The sequence below is a fragment of the Melozone crissalis genome, unplaced genomic scaffold (genome assembly GCF_028551555.1).
Source record: "Melozone crissalis strain CALT ecotype California unplaced genomic scaffold, PUWL_Pcris_2 ptg000005l_1, whole genome shotgun sequence".
Classification (NCBI taxonomy): Eukaryota; Metazoa; Chordata; class Aves; order Passeriformes; family Passerellidae; genus Melozone; species Melozone crissalis.
Genome location: NW_026535783.1, coordinates 46,421,020 through 46,444,301, shown reverse-complemented (window position 1 = coordinate 46,444,301; position 23,282 = coordinate 46,421,020). Strand labels below are relative to the sequence as shown.

Here is a 23,282-nt window from a genome sequence, read left to right as displayed (position 1 = left end):
GTCACTTAGGTCTAAACTATTCCCTCCTGCTCCCCAAATTTTCCAGTTTTAACCATTTCCTCCCAAAACTATCCATTCTGAGGAGTTCTTGCTGCCATGACTTCCACAGCTGAGCCCATAGCAATGGAAAAGTCCTCCTTTCTACCTTTTTCCCCCCAATTCCCAAGGTGAGAAATGGAAATCAAGGCTCATATTCTGTGTTTATTCTGTTATTTGTGCCTCAAACAATATCCTTACTGCTGACAGTTTCGTGTAATAGCTGTGGCATTGTTTTTCTCTGCATTAATCTGTATTCCTTTGCCATATGAATAGTTCATTGATTGTCTTTATTTGCTTTACAAGTGAGAGAATCTTTGAACTATGATTTCTGTATATATGTGTAGTTCTTCTGTACTCAATCTTATGGTACACTATGCCATGGAAGACCCCAAGATAATCAGATTCTGAAATAAAATAACCTTCATTCTTCCCTCTGAGTATTGTTTGCATTTTGAATAACAATTAACAGAACTAGTAAGACATTATATGAGTGCTCTAAGCACAAGTTGTCAGTGCTGTTAGTATAACTTCTGAATGAGACATCAACACATGGTTAAACTGTGCTTGCTAAGATCCTTTTTGAGCTCAAAGATCAGTAAGTTACATGTAAGTCAGATCTCTTGATTTTTCTTCCTTCACTTTTGAAACTATTTTTCCCTACAAAATCACACTTCTCTGAGACTAAATATCCTTCTCATGGTTTACCTTTTGTATGAAAAGGAATCCAGCCAGTCTTTGATAAACTGACTCAATAAACATACAAGTATTAATGGATCACAAAGGTATAATAAAGAGATAGCAGTGATTTATTAACTAATGTTGTTATAAAGAGACAAGTTTTGGAGTCAAAATGCTCACGTTGCCCTGGTTACTGATTTTACACATACAAGTTTTATAAATCTTTTAAACAACTAATAAATGCTTCACAAGAAGTTTCATCTAGTATTGTTGCCAGGAGCTAAGTTGACCTGAGTGTAATACCTGTTTCAGCATTTTCCCTCCTTTCATTAGTAAATCTGCCATCAGTTCTTGACAATGACATATACAGGTGGAGAAGTGTGGACCACCCAAACTTCAGAAAAAGCTTTAGTCAAAAATTTAAAAACAGTAAACCTGGTAATGAAGACAAACTGACCAGAAAATGATCCTTACTTGTCTGATAAGTCTTTGAGCCACCTGGGGTAAGAGGCCTGAGCAACTCTCTTCACATGGCTTTTAGCTTTAAAGCCAAAATGTTACAGATCTGGAAAAAGTGAAGCTATGAGTTAAAAGAATAAGGAAATAAATTGTGACATGTTCTTATAAACCAAAGAAATCTAATTAATCACAAACATCAGGGAATCAAGAAAGCTCAATTGTCTTTGTTCTAGAAAAAAGGTGGAGGGGGAAAGGGAAGACAGATTTTTGAAAAGAAGCAGAAGCAAATATGTTGGTCAGCTACAGATTTTTTTCAGAAGTGCAAATGTCAATTAAGTATTTGGAAACATCTTGAATAAGGAAAAATTTTCTGCAAACAAGTAAGAGACAATAATTATTTCTCTCTACAAAAATGACAACATTCTTGTAAGACTGGTTTTTATTGTTTTGTTTCTGTGGCTGTTTTTTGCAGGTGTTGCTGCTTTGGATGCCAACATTTCTGGGAAGATTGGTTTGCGAGCAGTTGTATATTATTTCTGCACAACAGTCATTGCGGTAATATTAGGTACTCTGTGATTCTGTAACTTTTAAATCATCAGCATTGCCTAATTACAAATGTACTGCACTGTGACATTACTAATTTCTCAAGACAGGATGTGGAGATAAGATGGGGAATCAAACCAGACAACCTGACATTACCTGTAGTCAGATACAGAGAGGAACTGTCCTGCTGTCCATGGTTGGGCTGTGTTCATATCCAGTGTGAGGCCACAGGCAATTTCACCATATTTTTCAGCTCAGGGAGGATTAGGAGCTGTCTGCTGAGATAAAAAATGACCAACACTGAGAAAGCTGAATCAATGTCAAAGACCAACCTTAAATACAAAGTGAATTTCTTCAATTGCAAAACTGATAGCCTGTTCCTGATTCTCGTATTGAAAAATATGTAGTGTGTCACACCTGAAAGAATGACAGAAATTACTGGTTCCTTTGTCATCTTGTTTCTTTCCTTAAAAGTTTTTTTCCCCCCTCTGTGACTGCCAGGCTCCAATCCTAGATCTCCAAAATTCTCATCTCCTGTTACAGGAAGTTCCTGACAAGCAACATTGACATGTTTTGTATTTGCTTAAAGAAACATTCTCAGCCTGCCTTCTTAAAAAATAAACAATATAAAACAATCTATCTCATATGTCTTGGTAATTTCTGTAAATACATAAGGAATATTATATAAAGACTAATATTAGTATATATCTAACTTTGAAATTGTTCCAACTTTGGGTGAGGTGTTAAACCAGACAATCTCCCGAGGTCCTTGCTATTCTAAGTTGTTCCATGGCATTATGACATTACTTGTTTCATAATGCAGAGCTACACAAATACAATAATGCTTTTATTCGTTAGAAAGACTTGTTCCTGCCTGGTTGAAGGGTCATCCAAACAGCTCTTTCTCCCTTCTTTCTCCTTTCACTGAAATTTAGTAGTTTCATTTTCTTTGGCTTTCTCTGGACTTGTATAAGGGGAAAAAAAAGAGAAAAAAATATTTTGAGAATTTGGAGAATAACAATAGTAAAAATTCTTAAAATGGAGCCACTAAAGTAAATGAAAAGTTTGTCATTGATTTCAGTATTTACAAGGTCAAATCTAGTATTTCTTAATCTACTTTTTTTAAATTTCTTTCTTTTTCTGAAGCCTTCTCTTACATAACTGTATTGCTACCCAACTTTAATGAAACACCCTGTGACTCTGGGGTGCACACTTGTATTCATATCTGAAAGCTAGTAACAAGAAGAGCTACATAAAGGACAAGGGAAATAGCAATTAAATATATTCACTCTGCAAAAGTTGCAGCACACTCATCTGAAGCCAGCTGAAGTAATTTACCCTCTTGGTGAGCAGTAGTGATGTAGTACAATACATACAAAAACAAAGCTAAAGTGATGAAGTCTAGGGGCAAACCTGCAAGTAGCTCCTCCACAAGGGGAACCCACACATTTAAGGACACCACCTGCAGGCTTTTCTGCACATACTAGCAGAAGCACCCAGGAAAAGTGTTTGTTGAGTTGAGTTCACAAAGAGTTTGGATACACAGGATATACTGAGGAAGAATGCACCAATGCCTCTGCTTGCACGGTGAGCTCTGCTTCTCCTTCTGCAGGGATTATCCTTGTTGTGACCATTAGACCTGGAGTGACTCAAAGAGCAAGTGAGATTGACAGAATGGGCAGTTCCCCAGAAGTCAATACTGTTGATGCCTTGCTGGATCTGGTCAGGTGAGATTTTAATTTTTAGTTTCCATATCCCCTTTGCAGAAGTTCAAACAAACACAAATAAAGTTGTGATATGTAATACAATAAAATGCTCTCTGATACTGTTTGGATGAATTAGGGTAGTATTTCAACAAATTAGACATTTTAAAATTTACTCAAAGCAGTTTGTTTAAAAGAAATTCTCTTTATAGCATAGACTTCAGCTAATAAACCAGTGATGAAAAATCCATCCTTCACAGAAACTGACATGCAAGATTTATCTATTATGAGGAAAAGATCCATAGAAGGAAAGAAGAAGGAAACCCCTAGAAAGTCTGCAGAAGACAGGTCCAGGTTTTCAGAGATACTGTGTATAAGGGATTTGAAGAAAAATAACACCAATAAAGGCTGCATTTCCAATAGAGGCTAGAGGCTAGGTGGTACCTTCAAAAATATTTCTGTTGATTTTTTTCTTCTGGTATATTTAGCCTCTATTCTGGGTCACTATTCCTGCCCACCATTTTGTCTTTGTAGAATTTTTACATAATCTGTCATGTATGAATCAACTGCCACATATCTGGAAGTTTGGGGGTTTGCTATAGATTATAGCTCAACTTATTGCAAAGAAGTTGAAGACTGTAAATTAGCAGTTAGAAGATCTGAAATTCACTTTTAAAGGAATTAGAATTGCCAATATATTTATATTCAAAAATATGGATAAAAATAATAGATTTAGGATTCAACACAAGACAGTCTTGTAAAGATGAAGGACAAACCCACACTTGCACAAACTGATTTTGCTTTTGAATAGATTTTGCTTTTAAAACTTGAAGACCAAAGGCAGAAGTTTGTGAAAGATCTTTAGGGGAGTTTTTAAAACTTCTGCTTCAGTATATCAATGTATTATATGTATCAAATGCATTTTCTGCACTGGATTGGATATTTACCAAATACCTAATTAATGCTTTCTTTTTGCAACTGCTTGAATCTAAAATTGGCATTTGGAGTCACACAACTGCATTGCACTAAATCTCCTAATTTTTCAGTGTTTGAAAATTGTCCTTGACACCAGAATAACACAGGAGAATTTACCATTAACCAAGATTAATTTCTGAATTCAAAACTACAAAAGAGCATACCAAATATCTTATTCTTACAGCACAGCCTTTGTAAGAAGTTTTTTATTTTTCTTTTCTGCCTATATTTGACATAACCTATAAAGATGGTGTGTCCTATATTTCTTACAGAAGTCAAGGAGATAATGTAGCAGGGATAAAATACACTAGGTTTAGTATCTTACCAACAGAAATGCCAAATACTGAAAAATAAGCCCAAAAGTTCAACAAGTGCTAGCAGGAAAACAGTCATTGGGACTCTTAAACCCTTAATTTCTTTGGAAAAAAAAATCTATCTATCTATCTATCTATCTATCTATCTATCTCTGGTGATGCTAAATGTACTTCTTTCTGCTAAAAGAAACAAAACATGATCTTGTTTTTAAGCATCAAATTTTATCATTTTGTTTGTAGCAAACAACTTTTCCTTAGTATGCTGTCATATTGAAATGCTTCTATGCTTTTTAACAGGAATATGTTCCCAGAGAACCTTGTTCAGGCCTGTTTCCAACAGGTAAGTTTGCACATTCGTCTTTATTTCTGTAGTTTTCACTGTTAACCACTGTTAACAGTGGTTAACAGTGAAAACTTTATTTCACTGTTATTTTCATATGTCACAAAAAAGTTGTCAGGCAAGACTTATTTCTGAGAAGTCCAGGAATATCTTCATCTCCTATAAAAAAGTGGGGGTTTAAGGCATCTTGGTTCCATTTCCATTATGATAAACAATCTGCTATCAGCTATTAAGTCCCAAAAAGGCACTGTTTAAGAGCTGGATGCAGAAACCAAGCAGCATGTAAGACAAGATGTTTCCTTTTGGGACAACAAGAGTTAGAAGAACCATCTTAAGAGGAGTAGTTGCCTTGTTCTTAAGATCCCTCTGTGTCTGATAAAGTCTATGTAAGTTTGCCCTCACCCTGAAGTGTCTCACATCTAATATCAACTCCCAGACCAAACTCCCAGACCAAATCCTTTGAAGGAAAAGGATGATAACTAGTAGTCTATTTGAGACATCTTTCAGGAAAAGGGAGTGTTGCAAGATGAAAGAGGAAATTTCTGTCTGTATATTAGACTTATCAGCTAACCTTCCCCAGAAATTTATATAAGAAATTTATATGCTCTCTGCACAACTCACTTTATAAAACTTCTCCGTGTAGTTTTTGTCATCATTATTGGCCACCCCACACTAAGGGGACAGGCAGGCTCTTTTAGGAATCCTTGACAGAATGCTGGTGGCAATAAACTGTAGTTACTAATAAAGTCTTGTTTTCTTAATGGATTATGATTAGTGTAGCACAGAACTTACAATCAGAATAGCACAGGATTTCTGTGAGCAGAATCAGTGTAGAACAGTTTTATAGTAGCACAATTTAACTTGTTTTCTAATCACCTGGAGCCACTGCATATTTGGTCAAATCTTAATACCTTATTTGCTGTATCAATATAACAGCCATAATCTAGGTTTGAAAAACATATGAAAGAATGCAGGTTGATCACTCAGTCCTCAGAGGAAACAGACAATGACGGAGGCATCCCTGACCACCAGGTCTCACTGTCCTGCAGCAGTTTTGGTCCAAGTTACTCACTAGGACTTATACCTGCTTGGTTTTACGGACAGTGTACCTGCTGCTGTTACATTTGCCTGTTCGGTGACTGCATCATCAACATTGCTCATCTGGCTCATCTGGAACATTTAAGACAAATAAGGAGAGGGGTAGTCAGCCTAGTGCCAGGAATCTGGAGGCTAGTAGGGAGCAGAAGAGTAAGTCTGTTCGGTTTGTCTGCTTGGTGCACAGGACCTTGAAGACCTGGCAACGAGGGGTAAAGGAAATGTGTAACCCATTTGACCACTAAGAATGTCTGTTTGCCTAGCATAGTGGCATTAGTTATGCTGACCACACCGCCAGGGGCCTCTCCTGGCATGGCTGTCAGCAATTCTCTCCAGGCTATTTGTTCCAGCAAAAAATTCTTGCCATTGCCACCAGCTCTAGCTCATGCCCCACAAGACTGCAGCACATCCATGGGGTATCCAAGATCCTGGGGAGCAGCATTCATAGGATATTATTTGTGAACCTCTTGTTTGATCTATAGCTTCTGAGGAACAGAGCCCTGATGGCTCACATGAATTGGGAAATAAAGTCTTTGTCTATGTTTGCTACCTCCAGCTTCAATTGGTTAATTTTTCTCATATTTTTACTGAGCCTTTGTCTATTCTTCAGTTTTCTCATTTTCCTAAATAAGTTCTTCTGGATTTTTTTCTTTAAAAACTTTTCCAGTATAAAACTAAACGTGAAAAAGTTAAAACTACAACTGCTGTGGATAAAAAGAGCTCCATGTTTCGAGAGGAACCCACTACAATGGCTACAACAGCAAAGGCTTCAGAGGTACGATCTTTTATCCTTTCATTCCTTCATAATATATGAAGTAGGAAGAAAGAACATAGACTAAATTTGGTTTATTTCATGTGGTTAGTGATGAAGAAATGATTGGAAATAGCACATAGATGGATTTTAGCAAGAGCACAGAAGTTAATTAGTAAATGCCTAGAGGTCCTTCCAGTAGGATTAAGAACATCAGAGGATCCCATGGGTAATGGACCAGTCCAAAGAAAACAGATGAAGATTGATTACTTTTATCTGCTTATGATTTGTAAATTTTCTGAGAAATTCAACACTCACTGCGGAAAGACTATAGATGTACATCACCTTGAGATATTTGAGTAGCAACAACTGTAATTGTAAGCACTAAAAAAAAAATTAGCTGAAAATGATAATAAATATTTTTAATGGAAAACAAAACAATATAAAGCATTTGTTAATTAATAGTTTTTACTCTGAAAAAGAATGTACAGGAAAAAAAGTGAAGAGATTTAAGAAGCCTTTCATTAGAAGTGTAGAAAGCTTTTGGGTGTTAATGGTGTATAAAGTCTAGACTTACTCTGGAGGAGAGGGAGAAAGGAATTCAATACAATGTGAATGCAGAACTATAAGCAATACCAAATCAATATACATTTTATTACACTCCTTCCAAATTTCATCTCAAAGTAATAATAGCATGGGAAGATGGGCTATATGAAGAGACATTAATTAAATCCTGAACAAGAATGTAGTGAAGAATTGCACCCTTTTGTTGATATGTTCAGGCTGCACAGAAGAATGTATGAATACCTCTTTAGTAGGATTTTTATGTAATGTGCACACAATTCTCCTATAAATTATGCAATTACACTGATGTCCCAGTTGTTAGGCAGTGGTGAATTTATCTTAGATCCAGACACAAACCCTTGAGTTGCTCAGAAACTAACGCAAGAACTCTACATCTGTGTTTTGCTTTCCAATGGGGAGTAAATCTTGAGTGTAGAGGAGTAGATCTTGAAAGCATGACTGTGGATACTTAGACCTTGCCATACTCATGTCAGAAGTCTATAGAAAGGACAACACAAATTAAGGGGTGCTTTACTCCCTGCTGAGGTTTGGTCAGATCCATACATGGCTTTAAAATACAAAATATTCAAGTTCAGTATAGTGTATTCCTGAACTTGCGCACTTGGCTATTTCAGAAAGCCAGTAGAGTGGCTGGGAAAGAGCTTCATGTCTTTCAAAAAAATCTAAATGTGTTTTTGTTTGAGAACTCTTTAAAGTAAATTCACTATTTTCAGATAGTATTTTTTTCTCTTGATTCCAATTTATAGAACAAAACCCAAGAATATAAAATTGTGGGGATGTATTCCAACGGCATCAATGTGCTGGGGTTGATTGTCTTTTGCCTTGTTTTTGGAGTGATTATTGGGAAAATGGGAGAGAAAGGACAAGTGCTGATGGATTTCTTCAATGCGCTGAACGAAGCTACAATGAGAATAGTTCAGATAATTATGTGGTAAGTTCAAGGATATACTAGCATTTTCCAATAACTTCTTTAAGTGGAGTTTGTCCCTGAAGAGGTAACAGCAGACTCAACCTCATGTCTGCTTTTGCATAGTGCTTTACAGAAAGCAGCTTTCAAAGAAAGATTGGTAAAAATTTTCCTTTCTACAGAATTTGATCCTTTTGAAGGAACTGGAAACAGGGCTTCTTGATATATACTAAAGGAGCAGTCCTATTTGTTCCCAAGAAACTTGAGTTTTTTAGACATTCTTGCTAGATGCTTATAAAAAACTAGTGCACTAGTCATTTGAGGCCTCTTTTGAGGATAAGCATTACCACTTATATGCCCTTCTGAGTCTTGAACATTATTCTCTGAAAGACATTGTGTTCACAGGATGTCTGTATTGGATCTAACTTCCTTTAGAAATCTGAATTAATATGCAAGCCACAGCACAGAGAAAAATTCAAAATGGTATGCAAAATACAACTTAGTATCATTTACCTCCTGCTAATAGGTTTTGAGACAGCATTCTCATAATGTTCTCAGACAAGAAAAACAAATTTAATACATAGAAACTTGTGTGATAGTGTTTGGTTGGACTTCACAGCTATTAATAGAATTTTGTATGTGCAAATCACAATTACAGGATCAGGACTATAAATACACACAACTCCTTCCAGAGTTTGATCCTACATGCGGAGTGCCTTGTGCCACTTATTACAATACTCTGCTCATGTGCACATTTCATACCAGTACCATGTCAGATCTGACTCTTCCCTGGGTTTTTCTTACATCCCAGCATACTGAGATGTATGTAAAACAGCAAACCTGTCCAGGGTTTGCACAATTCTTGCTTCCTTAAAGAAAGGTAAATTAATTTCTGCAACTAGTCCTATGCTAAGCAGCTAGTTTAGTCCCAGGCTAAGTTAAAGCCCTGTGAGACAGGGCCTCACTCTGCAGAAAATTACCAACAATGAGACTCCAGACTTAGCACATGCCATACAGGTATTTACTTATAAATTGATTATCCATTTTCTTGCACGTGCCCGAAGCTGTGGCTACAGACTCCCTGAGTTTCTACAGATGTGGGAGCTGTTGTTTGAAACAAGACAGAGTTTTCTGCTGAAAGTATGAGGAATTAGTACTGTTTTCATCAAGTTCAGTGCTTAGAGGAACTAGGTATACCTGCTTTTTACAGGGGTAAGATACAATTTTGTTTATGAGATAGCACACATACATTTTATAAATTTATAATTTCTATTTTAAAATGGATGTATTTTATATATTCACAAATTTATAGATTAAATTATACTGCTCAAGGCTCTGGAGTAATAACTTGTCTCTGTGACAGCCTACTCTCTGGAACCAAAATAAAAATATGCAGTGGAGCTGGTGCTAACATAATTCCTGATATTTCCCTTGAATTTTCTATAGGCAATAGCCTATACAGCTGTTCAGATCCATGAGGCATGGCCTCGTGCAGGTTTATTCTGTGACACAGGTGACACAGATATAACCCCCAGTGCTGCTGGGCAGCTCCTGTAACTACAGGAGACCTTTCCCATCTGTGTGTGATTGCAGACTAGACAGACACTGGTCTCAACCCTGCAAACTTCCACCCCCAGGGAGCTTGTGGTTGTACACAAACATTTGCTGTAACAGGCTATACGCCCATACCCCTTCCTGACTTCTGTGTATTCTGTGACACCAAGTTATACAATACTAGCTAGACTATGTGTAGAGTTACATTTACTTTTATTTTCCAGGTTTTTTTCATCACCTCTGTTGTAGCCTTGCTGCAAATGAATAAAGTCCAATGTATAACATAATTTAAGAAAAAAAAATCTGTTGTTGTGAAATAGGATATCAAAACATATTTTTTATCTGTTTAAAAACATTACTCTGGGAGAGAAGTTATTTCATGGTGAGCATACAGTATTTCTGAGAATGCATTTTTGATAGCTTTATTTTTCCTTTCTAGGTATATGCCAATTGGTATCGTGTTTTTAATTGCTGGGAAGATAATAGCAGTTGAGGACTGGGAAATCTTTCGTAAATTGGGTCTTTATATGGCTACAGTAATAATTGGGTATGTAATTTCTTAAAGATGTATGCAGTTGTGGAGCTCAGTTGACTACCACTCAATTATCCACCACATCCAATCTTCTAGGTCAGAGACAAAAATTCTCATCAGTGAAAATTATGTGAGGATATGTGAAGATGGTTTGAATGCACATTTTGCTGGATGCATGTTCTGTTTTAAAAAGTCACTGCCTTGCCTTCTAAAAAAAAACCAAAACCCAAAAGTAAACTCCTTTATTGTATTCACTGTTTCATCTTCACAGCTTGTGCTGAAGAAAATATTGTTGTATTAAAGCTGAGGTTATGAATTATTTCTTATTGGGGCTTGCCAGCCTCTCGAACTTATACAAATACGTGGATTATGTTGGGAACCTCTATGGAATTTTTTGGGAATTTTTGGGCCCAAGGTGTTGCAGCACAGACCAAACTCCCTGCTGAATACAGACGCATAGTAAGAGCAGTGCACAATAAAGGATGCTAAAGAGACTGATCCCTTCCCTCCGCAGTACTGAGCAGACAGCTGACATCAAGAGAAGCCCTGGGGATTGCACTGTTTGCTAATTCCTCCTCCAAGGTTAGGGTAGATGGTGAGGCTGCAAAAAGAGAAGTTGTAATCTGAATAACATAGCCAAGCATCAGTACTTTTTTCCTATTCTTTTTTCTTAGCAGTTGTCTATGTAGAACAGTCTGGGTGCAGTAGGTTACACCTGCACAATGTGGAGCCTTTCAGCAGTGGAAGTTTAGAATAACTTAACTGCTCCAATGATAGGTTATAATACCAGGTTATTATATATCTCTGAAAACTATCCTACAAAGGACTCTTTTGTCAGATAAATGTGCTTAAATTTCTGTTTCCAATTCAGTGAAGCATAGCCTTCTAGGCAGTCTTGGTCCATTACCTTAGCATCCACTCCTATAATTCCTTCAGTATACTAAGGACTTATATATGTTTTGTCTAGAGGCTCAGTCCAAAATTGTTCAAGAGTTTCTTTCCCCACACGTTATGCATTTGCATGCTATTCTTCAAATGTCTTTCACACACTTTCTGACAGCCAAAGAGAATGGTAATATATTAGTCTTAAATGCAAACTACCTTATAAATAGTCAAGAAGGATCTCTGGGGTTTTTACATTAATCTGTGCTAGATAAGCATATTTATTTTAAGGTTGTTGTTTTGTTTTATTCATAAGCCAGTATGTTTGGACTAGCTGTTTGAAAATCAGAGATAAAATTTATTTCTAAATAAGAATTACTGCTCCAGAAATAGCACTCATTACTTCTTTAAAATGTTACAGAGATGAGTACAAGTTATGTTCATCTAATGCATTATACAGTTTTTGTGAGTATTTCTTTGCACTTGGAAAATAGGTCAGATTTTTACAGGTTTCAAAAGCTGATATTTACCAAGAGATGGTAAATCAAGACTCTAATATTTTCTATAGAAATTATAAATGACACCCCAACCATAAGGTAGATAGAAATCATTGACAGAATGACAGTGTATTACTTTTGCTGGTTTTCTATGTCATTAACTCCAGTTAATTCAGAGAAGGAATATGTTGAATGGATTACTACTGCCCCTTTTGACTTCAGTTTTACATCAGATAGTAAGTTTTAGTTTTAGATGTGATAGCAAGTTTTATGACTATTTACCTATCGATTACTGGTTACAGGTTACGATTTTACTGAGACAAGGCAAGTCTTCCTTAAGGTGTGTGTGAAGGCACAGTGCCTTCTCCAAAGCACTTTTATTGCAAAGTAACCTGCCACTGCATAACCTCCTGTTTAGCTGGTAATCATTTGTTTGACAGGCACAACAATTTAAAGTAGATCCCCAGGTGCCATCAAAAACATTAGTGAGCACTAGTTTGCATCCTTGGAGAGAAAAATTCTCTGTTCCTCCAAATATGACCATGTTCCCTGATGGGTGCTCTGGTAGAAGACCTCTGCAGCATTTCTGCCTCCTGCAGAGCAGCCTTCCATGAGTGCTGCTCAAGGCGTTGTTTTGCATATTCTCTGTAACACTGACCATCAGGGAGAGCATGTAATAATCAGATCACAAGAGCAGATATGAACACATACACAAAGCTATAGGCTACAAGGAAAAGGGGCTTGTTCTATATTTTTCAGCCTGAAAGAATACCCCTTATTCTTACCTCTCAGGAAAAAGGAGAAATGTTGCTCTTTGGGTCTCTTAAAAACTGCAGTTCCCACCATCAGTTTGGTTTTCATTCTTATGTATTTGACCCTGTCTGCAGTGTATTCTGTTCACTGGTGTCTTCTGTAACTGCTTTTCATCCTCTCTTTAAGCTTGAACCTGAAGATAATAGGTTATCTTAAATGTTTCTTGTATTCCTTTTAAAGATATTTGTCCTATCCTCTGCTTTCTTTCCTTTAACCTCCCTAACCAGCTCACCTTCTTCCTAGCTTAATTATTCATGATCTTTCATAGCCTCAGCCCTACCAGGACTCATCCACCATTGTCTGCAGCTCCTCTCAGTCTCTCTGTCTCATTCAGGTCACCATGAGAGAACAGACTTCCCCCACTGTCTTTGGTGCAATTTGCCACTAAGTATCTCAAGTCTCTCATGATTGATGGTTACAGAGTCAGGATGAGGACATATTAGAAGTTACAGCAGAGGAAAGTCAAAGTGGAGACATAATTTAAGTGCCAGAGGGAACTCAAGCTGAAGGGGGGGCGGGGGGGAAAGGAAAAAAAAAAAGAAAAAAAGAAAGGAAAAGAAAAAAGCTGCAGCAATTCCTTGTCTCTCCTTGCCTGTGCCTTTTTCTCTTCCTAATGCAGCAAGGAAGCTACATCCCTGTAAGAGATATTCCTACATGGAATGGTAGCTTGGGATTCTGAGGGACGTGATTCTTCCTAACTTAAAAATGAATGCTATTAGAATTTCTGTTTTCAATTGCTGATTATGATTTTGGTATAAAAATTCTGCTGCTTCCTGATAATTGCATCTTATGAACAAAAATAAATATTACTTAAAATTTGTTTCAGGAAAACCAGTAGTAGCAAAGCAGATAAACAAAAATGTTTTTAATAATGTCATGTTCATGCTACTACTAAAAAGATGCAAATCTGAATTTTTCAAATAATTAAGTCAGTATGCTTTTAGACTTAGACATATTCGAAATGCTTACTCTCATTAACATTTTATTAAGACAGCAAATGACACCCGTACCACTTTATTTTTTTCCTATATTCAGTTTGTTCTCAGGCATGTCACAAACCTAGCAATTTATACAATAATGCCTTGTGTTGGTGCATGTATAATTTGGTAGATTTCTTTCTAGAGTTATTTACAAAATTTTATCAAGACATGTTGCATGTTATTACTTACATTCCACTAAATATGTCATATGATTCTACAATTCTGTGATATGTTCCCATACAGAATGAAAACTTCAATGCCTGTTCCTTTTAAAAAGATAATTTTTCAAGGAAACAAATATGTAGGTTTTGTGGATGATTTTTGATGCCATTGTGGATTTCTGTACTGTGACTACTGGTCTCTTAATTGTCTGGTTTTGGCAGAACAAATGGTACCATTATTTATTGCTATCTTTATCAACTGCTCTGAAACCATAAAGCATTATTACAACACAGGAATGTGCACAGGAACATTTTGTAAGAACAGAGTAAAAATTCCAAGGTCATAGGTGACAGCAGTTTTTGGGTTTATGTTTCCAGGCTATGTGATAATTTCTTTTCATGAAAAGCGAATGTGCTATAATTGCAACCTTTGAACACAGGGAATATTCACAGACTCTTCAAATACATTTCATTTCAAATGCACTTACAGCAGTCAGTTTACCTTTTATCTTAATGTCCACAAGCTCTGCATTCCTGTGCATTCAGGATTACTGCACAGTGTTCAAAATCAATGCACAGGTTGAAGGATGATTTCATCCCTGAGACCTATACAAATGCCCAGGCAAATACATCTGAGCTGCTAAAGTCAAGAGAGTGAGTTGATCTTCTATGAGTCAACCCACCTAATTTTAAAAATTAATACTTTCAAAACATAGTATTTCAGCATCTTACAACATTAAAAATGCTTAGACTACATACACCTCATTTAAACAGTCTCAAATACCTCACCACATTTTAATTGTAGACCTGAGCTTAGACAGTTTTGCCCACAGCAGATGTCAATTTTTCTAAAGGTCCATATTTGAAGATTCTGCAGAAAATGTGCATTTCAGCTGACCCTGACTGGAAAGCATATTTATCTTTATTTCTAAAACATGTTCTGTAATAAGGGCAGACAAACTGAGAATAATAATTTGACTTGGCTTTCTGATTTGTCTCTGGTTTGCATTGTAAGGATTTGGGAGAAAAGAGAAATGTTTAAGTGTTATTTCAAATCACCCTCTGCACATCACTTTACGTATTAGTTTAGTCTTCTAATTTTTATCAGTTTAAAAATTTTTCAAGTCAATTCTTGCTCAGCTTAGCAGAGACAATTCATATATGGTGTCTCCTTTCCAAAAGGAAGTGTAGAACAGCATTAGTCTGCTTTTTATTAATCTGGCATTCTCTCTAAATTTTGCAGCTAGGTGAAACACCTTTAGTGTTTCATGATTATATTTGAGGACAGAGCTGGGTACCTATTATCAACATCTTAGTAAAGAAAGACAATGAGATGGATCTGTTTGTTTAACTAGTTGATTTTATTTTGCAGACTTGCAATCCATTCCGGTATAGTTCTGCCGCTTATCTACTTTATAATAGTAAGGAAAAATCCTTTTTGGTTTGCCATGGGGATGGCTCAGGCACTTCTTACAGCCCTTATGACCTCTTCCAGGTAAACAAAAACAGTATCTTTTCTGTAGTGTTCCTAACAGTATTGCATGGTCTGTGCTCTGCTTTTATTGCTCCTTTTTTAAAAGCCCTGGTATCAGCTGGACAGTTCTCAGTCCGCTGGAGGCTGAAATACTGTTTTCAATGTTATTTCTGTCATAACCAAAGGACACTACAGAGTGCGTTAGCCTTACACCAAATGAGAGTCTGCCTTTCCCTGGAGGAGGCAGTTCTTTGCCATTCAGTTCATTAGCCGCAGACTTGACAGCATTTAGGTGGTTGAACATTTTTTGTGACTACATATACCATGGCAATTTACCATGTAATTTTGAGAACTAACACCTAGCTATTTCTTCCAATATTTAGAAGGTATAAGAGAAGTTGCTTTGCTTTTTCAGGGTGCAGCCTCCCTTCCTGCCTTAGATCTCCTTTTGAGTCATAGAGCAGATCATGCTCTGAGCAAAAGGAAACATAATAGAAATGGTGTGTTGTTGCTTTCATTAATTTTATGTGTTTCATTATGTGCCAGTTCAGCAACTTTGCCTGTCACCTTCCGCTGTGCAGAAGAAAACAACTTGATTGACAAAAGAATCACAAGGTTCGTTCTTCCAGTTGGAGCTACCATCAACATGGATGGCACTGCTCTTTATGAAGCAGTAGCAGCCATATTTATTGCACAGCTGAATGACTTAAAACTGGATATTGGCCAAATAGTTACCATTAGGTAAGAATAAAGCCATCACATACATTTTGTGGGAAGTGAGCTTTTTTGTGAATGGTACATTCGGATACCCCATGGGAAAGTTTAACCTATCATTGACAGCATAAGAAATAACACATATTCTCATTTCTTGATCCAAGGCCTAGCCAGTGCAACCTGATGGGGAGGTAGGATGGATCAGGATGTACAACACTATTATGAAAATTGCTATTATTCTTCCCTGCAAACACTTGCAAACCTAACTCAGCCTCTACCTTTGATCCATCCAGTTTTCTTGCTAGACATGTGTTGCCTGTTATTCTGTAGTGTAACCATAAGAGTACATCAGAACATAGCTTGTCCTAGAAGCTTGATACCAGACTTTGAGTAAATACTATTGAGGAGGAAATCTGAAACATTTAGGCTTCTTTCTTGCAGTGAAATTAAACTATTTGTGTCAGAAAACAGAGTAACACGTCTTCTGAATGCCTTTTCTGGGTTTTATTTGGGATTTAGCGTCACAGCTACAGCAGCCAGCATCGGGGCTGCAGGTGTGCCCCAAGCCGGACTTGTTACCATGGTGATTGTGCTGAGTGCCATTGGCCTGCCTGCTGAGGATGTTACTCTGATCATTGCAGTTGACTGGCTTCTGTAAGTTTAAGGCACCTCATATTTAATGGTTTTTTTCTTTTTTTCTTTTTCCCTATCTTTTTTTTTTAATGTTTGCAGAAGTTGCCTAGAAATGTGTGAGTCTGAGAAGGAAAGCAATAACATCATTTAGTTGCAGAAAATGGACAGAGATTATTCTTATGGCCAGGCTTGTTCAGAGTTAAATGCAGTAATGGCTTTGATTGTGAGATAAGTCCTGCATGGGATGGCAATGAATAACCTCCCATTCAGAGATGCCATCTGCCTTAAAGTAGTGGTCACATGACTAATAAATCATGAGCATCATCCTCAAGACAGGCAAATTTGATAGTACCAAGAAATGTCTATAGAGTGTCAGAGACACCACCACATTATGCTAAACACATACATCATTCATAAAACTGAAGTGTAGCCACAAGCTGCAAAGCACATGATATCCATAAACTGGCAGTGGAGCACAACATGAACAAAGCAAAACTGACCCTGGATTCCCTGTGCACACATATAGCAGGGTGTACACAGATCTGTGCTGCCAGCACTACTTTGCTAGGACTGTTCTTCACTGAGAGCACTCAGGGCCCAGCCCTCAATCAACAAGCACACATCTAAATTTGGAAAGTGATTCTTATGCCTAATCCAAACCATATCAGAACATTTCAAAACCTCTCAGTCACATTCATCTGCTCTTTCTGGAGAAAAGCCTTTGCATCAGAAATCTTTTCTGTTCAAGTTACACCAGTGTGTATCTCTGCCAATTTTGCAAAAGCCCAAAGAATCACAGAGTGTATTCTGGAGGTCAGAAGGCTATCAATACTCAGTTTTGTTCCATGATATAGAGGATTCACAAGTTAACAAGTATAACTTCAGGTTTTTTGCCTCCTAAACTGTGTGAGCTTTGGTGATCAGGCCAAGGTCTTTTTCACCTGCAGTTTGCATGAATGACATTTCACTGGTATCAATCCAGTGATCTTAATAATTTCATAGTATTTGCATGTCTTCTTCAGGTTTATTTACATTCAAGATAAATGCCTTGCTGTTCCTCCTCTGGCCTTTTCAGTCATTTTATTGAAGGATTTCTGGTGGCAACCTATGTATTTCACAGATATATTTAATTTATTTACTATATAACTCAATTTTGCAAATAGAGAGAAATGCCAGTCTCCAGAAAATCAGGGCTATTGTATGGATCCAAGAATCAATTCAATTTATGTATAAGCATAATTTCTCCAAAGGAACTGGTTCTATCCACAAGTAATTTTCCCAGTCAGCTGTCTGCAACAGGGTCTAATAGTTTTGTTTGCGGTGCTCCACAGTAATTTTGTTTTCTTTAGCTCTCTTCTATTCCTAGTGGGCATTTAATGTTTTTAAGGATAGTGCAGATCAGTACAAACCACTGGCTCAAAGGAGGTATCTGAAGAGTCTAAGAACACCCAAATGTATAATGGTTCCTTTATCCAAAGTATTTGTCCAGCCTCCTGCAAATTGCAGAACAGAGAGCTCCTGGGTTAGAAGTGATTTTTGTCTTCTTCTATGAATGCCTCATTGCTTTGGGACCCATGTTTCCACAAGTCCTAGGGAGGTGAATTCCACATCCTAATGATGCAGAGATATAATTGAATTTTGTTTGTTTTCATCTACGCCCTAATAATTTCATTTGATGCTCTTTACCTACCTTATGGGAGTGAGAGAGAAAGAGAACAATACCCTATTTCTCAGAGCAATCATGACTTTATGGATCTGATTTTTACTCCACTTTAGAAGTCTGTAGCTTTTGTGGGTTTTAGACACAATATTAGTACATGGAAGGTTCTTGTTCCACCATGAAACATACAAATAATTCAAGATGTTTCTGGTTCTAATGAAGGCAGTTTTCAGACTAAGATATGTTTTGCTGTGTAAATTAAATCAAATAGAATAGTGCTATTATAACCGATGAGTTTCCAGTGGTGTTGATTTCCTCACTTGCCACACTGATTCTACTAGAATCTTTACTGCTCTCTCTTCCTTTCCCTACCATATATTTTTGTTGCACATGGAAAACTTTTTTAGCACTAGAATTCAGCAGTTTTGTAGAAGTATTGTGAAATATTGTAAATATATCCACCTCAAGGTCTCTGCACAGAAAGAGAAACTTGTTCTGCCACAGAACCTTTGTAGTGCTCTGTAGCTGAAAAGAAAAACAGGGAAGCATGGCCTTCCACACTCCACACCATACTTCCACATCGATTTTCAAATTTTATTATGTTGCAAGGGTTTGTTGTTCCTCTGCCAAGTAGCAGCAGGTTTTTAAGGCCTGCATGTCACATTTCTGTCTGGAGAAAAATCAATAGTGCAGGAGTATCATATTCCTTTAAGTGACTTTTTTAGTATAGGTTTGTCCTTCAGCCCTTAAATAAGGAGAAGCCAGCAGAGGACAGGCCTTTCCCTTTGTCAGCTTTGGGCCAGAATACTGGACATACTGGGCTAGGTGCTCTTCTGGCTGAGGACATGACTGTTAGAATGACAAAAGGCACAATGCAGACTCTGCTGCTGCACCCCACAATCTATCATTACAAGAGGGAACCACCTTTGTAGCATACTTCAAGGGCCTGAGAGGTGATCCTTCCAACATTTTGTAAGGCTATACCACACCACTTGGCTCTAACAGACAAGTGACATGGCTTGCAGTTTTGCATGTCCTGTACAAAATAATTTCTCATGAAAATTATCCCAGGCTTCTTCAAATACCTGTGGGTAAAATTCTGATTCTTGTTTTAAAAGACTGTTTTCTTTTAATTGAATAATTACCCAAATCTGCACTGGGAAGAAAACAGTGCTGCTTGAGCTAGAGTACCTTACTTTTACTAAAAGGATTTTCTTAACAACTGGATGGTGTGTCTGACAACTTTTTTGTTCCATAGGGATCGATTCAGAACAACGGTGAATGTCTTGGGAGATGCCTTTGGTACAGGAGTAGTGGAGAAGCTCTCAAAAAAGGAGCTGGAGCAGATGGATGTCACCTCTGAAGTCAACATAGTCAATCCTTTTGCCTTGGAAACAGGAATACCTGATAATGATGAAACACAGGCCGAGAAATCTTACATCAATGGAGGCTTTGATGTAGATAAATCTGATACCATATCCTTTACACAGACATCCCAGTTCTAAAGCCAATAGCTTTCAGATAAAACAGGAGCACTAAGCATGGCCATATGCAATATCTCAAAAAGCTAAAAGGAAATTGAGAATTAATTACATCTCACATCTGATTTACCACACAGACCCTGATTCTCCTTACTGGTTCTTCCCCTGCTCATCATCTCCCTCAACAGTTTGAACTCACCATTTTTAGTCCTTACTGATAGGCTGAAGAAAAAGACAGTTGTAAAATACTTTTTTTTTTAAGAATATATACTATTCCCGAGGCTGTGAAATGCCTCTCTGGAATCAGCATGCTCATAAATGGGTCATTAGCTGGGACAGCCAAATGTGTTTTACTCAGGAGTAGCACAGCATTTTACACATTACCACATCACAAAGTACCTGTATGAAATCCCTTTTTACATCCTTGCCTTCTAAACAGGTTGCACTGTAACTTGATCATTTGCCAAAATGCTAATTTCTGCAGCTGAGGGGATACTACTTGCATGATTCAGGAAAAAAACAGACCAGAAGGGCCTTGAAATAAGTACATTTTACTGTGAATAGGGTTTAGTTTTTCTTCAATTGTGAAATAATTAGTCACTGAAAGAGGTCCAGTATTTATGTAGCTAAGTTTCCTCATACCTTTCATGTGAATGCCGGATGCTGGTATTGGCTTTCAGATGTGAAATAAATTGCTCTGAGCTTGCTCTTCTGGCACTTGAAGAGCTTTTGTAAAGTTATACTTTACCTATTTAGGTCAACTTTGATGGCTTCCTCATACATTTCCATCAGAAACAGAATCTCATTTTCTATTGTCCATTTATGGTTTTAACAAAATATTAGTCAGCCCAAAAGTAAGAAGAGATCATGAGAACAAAAGTGCAGAGTGCAAATTCTAAATGTTTCTTCCTTGCAATAAAAGCAGATAGATAGATATATATACATATATCAAGAACATAGGAATGAAACTTTTCTCATAGAAAGAAGCCACTTTCACTAAACTCTTCACACAGACTGGTTGGGGTTTTTTGGCTCTTTGGTTTAGTTTGTCAGTTGAACATGCAAGTTTATAGCTGCAACACCACTATAGTGCCAACCTGTCAGCTAAACTGTATCGAACCATTTCTGGACCTAGAAAATCATCTCCTCAGGTGGCTTGCTGTAAGATAAGAAGCACTGAGAACTTCCTCATTAAAAATCTCCATTTTCTATAACATTTTAAACAAGATTTCCATGGTGCAAAAATCACTCTCTCTAGGGAGGAGTTGATGTAACAATTTTTTTTCTGCCTTGCACATTGAAGTAGTTTAGCCATTTTATATATAACTTAAACTGAAATTCATATATAGTTATTTCTTTGTGAATAAGCTTGTGGTAAGCATAAATAAGCATTTATTAGCTAACAAAAAACCCTTCAAATACCTGCAGTGTTATATACTCGATTCAATCCTACACTTTTGTATTTAGACAGACCAGAAGTGTGCCAAAGAGAACTGATTAAGAAGAAAACATTTACTGTAGATTTTGATAAATTGCACCTTAAATTAAGGAGACATAATACTGCATTTAAATTTAACATCAAAAACTATATGAAAATGTTAATCTAAGTATTGGTAAATTTATACAATAAAAAGAAAATGTACAGATTGAGCAAATCAATCTTTTACGTTTGCAGAAATAGTATGAGACAGTCTTTATCTGTGTGTAGCTTTGCTTATGGGAGGAAAAAGCCTACCAGTTTCCATGACTAGCCTATAATCTCTGCCTTGTCTTTAACCAGCTTTTTAAGGCACCCTTTTATGATCACTTTATTCTCTAGTCACCCTGTTAATGATGTACTGTTAAAAGTGTTCCTAATGTGTTATAAATAAATAATTTCTCTCTTCACTCTTGTTTTAGCCTACTATCTTCTCCTTAAGAGTTCCTTTAGCTATAACAAGAAAACCAAACCCCATCAAATTCAGGGTTTATGTTATTGTCTCTAGTGATTTAGCTGTAATTTTGGCAAGAATTGCTCTCTTCCTCCAATAAAATAGAAGCTTAAGAGCAGAGTGCTGAGATTGCAAGAAACCCCTCTAACTACAGATGACCTGGATTCAATGCTATTATTAAACACAGGCTAAGCAGGTGTTTGTTTACCTATAACTTACTCATCTGGATCAGATTCAACTGAGCAGGTGTTGATGGTATTGTTTTGCCATCTACTCATCTACTACATCTATAACCAAGAGACCAAAGCATATGCTGAAGATCCTCTTAAGTCTCCAAGGATGCTTTTCTTGACACAGTATTGCAAGTGTGTACCTTCTATATATGTGGAAACACCCTGCTTGAGCAACGTCTCCTCTTTTCCACAGTCTCCTGGTCTGGAAGATTTGAAGAGTGGTGAAGAGTCACTGTTAGAAAGGCATCTGCAGATTTTGGCCCTTTACACCATGTTGTTATGTTCTTGTAGGGGTTTTGGGGCTGCAGAAGCTTAGCACAAGATTGGACTCTGCATTTTGAATAGTGTTTGTGACTTTAATTTGACCTGGAGGACCAGGTTACCCACACACCATCCCTGCCAAAATACTCAGGGACTTATAGTTGACTCAACTCTGAACGAGGAAAGCACTTGCACATAAACATACACAGGTCTGTCAACACACGCAGGTCAGCTATATCAGATCCACAAGATCTAAAATTGCATAAAAACCACTGTGACATATGCAATTCACTTGTTCTTTAATATTCTCTGATATGACCAGAAACTGACCAGTGTTGCATGCGCAGGCAGGAGGCAGCCAGTGGACCCCCATGCTGGGACACCACAGGATCTGTGGCCTCATTCTGCCATCACCACACAAACACCTTCTGCATCACTTGCCCCTCCTCACAGGGTCAAGGTCTTTAAGGTGCCTGGTGACCTGCCCCAGACCCATGGGGACCCTTAGCCCCATCTCAGGGTACTGCTCCTAGCTGCAGACCGCCAGTGGAGATGGGGACTTCTTGGGAACAAGGACCTCTGGGCACTGGTATTGGAGGGTTCCTGTGAGGTCAGGGACCTTCAGACTCTCAGGGAACATGCCATTCGAGGGTCATGGGCGGGTGACATTCCCACACTGAAGTGGCCCTGTTCCCAGCTCCATGGCCCTCTACTCCCCCCAAAGGAACCTGCTGTAACAGGGTCAGGGCCAGGGTGTTAGAATCACTCACAAGTGTCTCACCAGAGGAGCCGGAGGACTTATTTAAAATTTGAAATCCTGGTGTCAAAGCAGATCTTAGGCACAGCTGCATTCCCACTGCATGTCACAAGTGGCACAGGGACTAGTGGGAGCTCTGGGACTGAGCATACTGGAAGCACAAGGATGGGGGAGCTGGGCTGGCCATGCTAGGTAGGACATGCTTGCTGGCAGCCTGGGAGGGCATTCTCATTGCGTGTTCTCAGTGGGCACTTGTAGCACAGAGATGGGCTGTTCTGGGAGTCCTAGTGTAGCAGTACTGGCAGCACTGGACTGAGGGTACCAGGACAT

General features: G+C 37.7%; 1 protein-coding gene across 2 annotated transcripts in view; it reads left to right on the top strand.

Annotated features, from left to right (window-relative positions):
* The window catches only part of SLC1A1 (solute carrier family 1 member 1), a 51,090-nt gene extending 29,427 nt beyond the window's left edge, over positions 1-21,663 (top strand). Inside the window, exons 3-12 of one of the 2 annotated variants that reach the window (XM_054284214.1) lie at positions 1,649-1,741; positions 3,332-3,446; positions 5,009-5,051; positions 6,814-6,921; positions 8,229-8,413; positions 10,383-10,490; positions 15,181-15,303; positions 15,829-16,023; positions 16,516-16,650; positions 19,548-21,663. In XM_054284214.1, coding sequence (XP_054140189.1) covers positions 1,649-1,741; positions 3,332-3,446; positions 5,009-5,051; positions 6,814-6,921; positions 8,229-8,413; positions 10,383-10,490; positions 15,181-15,303; positions 15,829-16,023; positions 16,516-16,650; positions 19,548-19,794 — 1,352 coding nt within the window. In that variant the 3' untranslated portion in view covers positions 19,795-21,663. The remainder of the gene's footprint in view (positions 1-1,648; positions 1,742-3,331; positions 3,447-5,008; positions 5,052-6,813; positions 6,922-8,228; positions 8,414-10,382; positions 10,491-15,180; positions 15,304-15,828; positions 16,024-16,515; positions 16,651-19,547) is intronic. The other variant, XM_054284223.1, reaches the window with a different exon arrangement.
* The last annotated feature ends 1,619 nt before the right edge of the window (positions 21,664-23,282 follow it).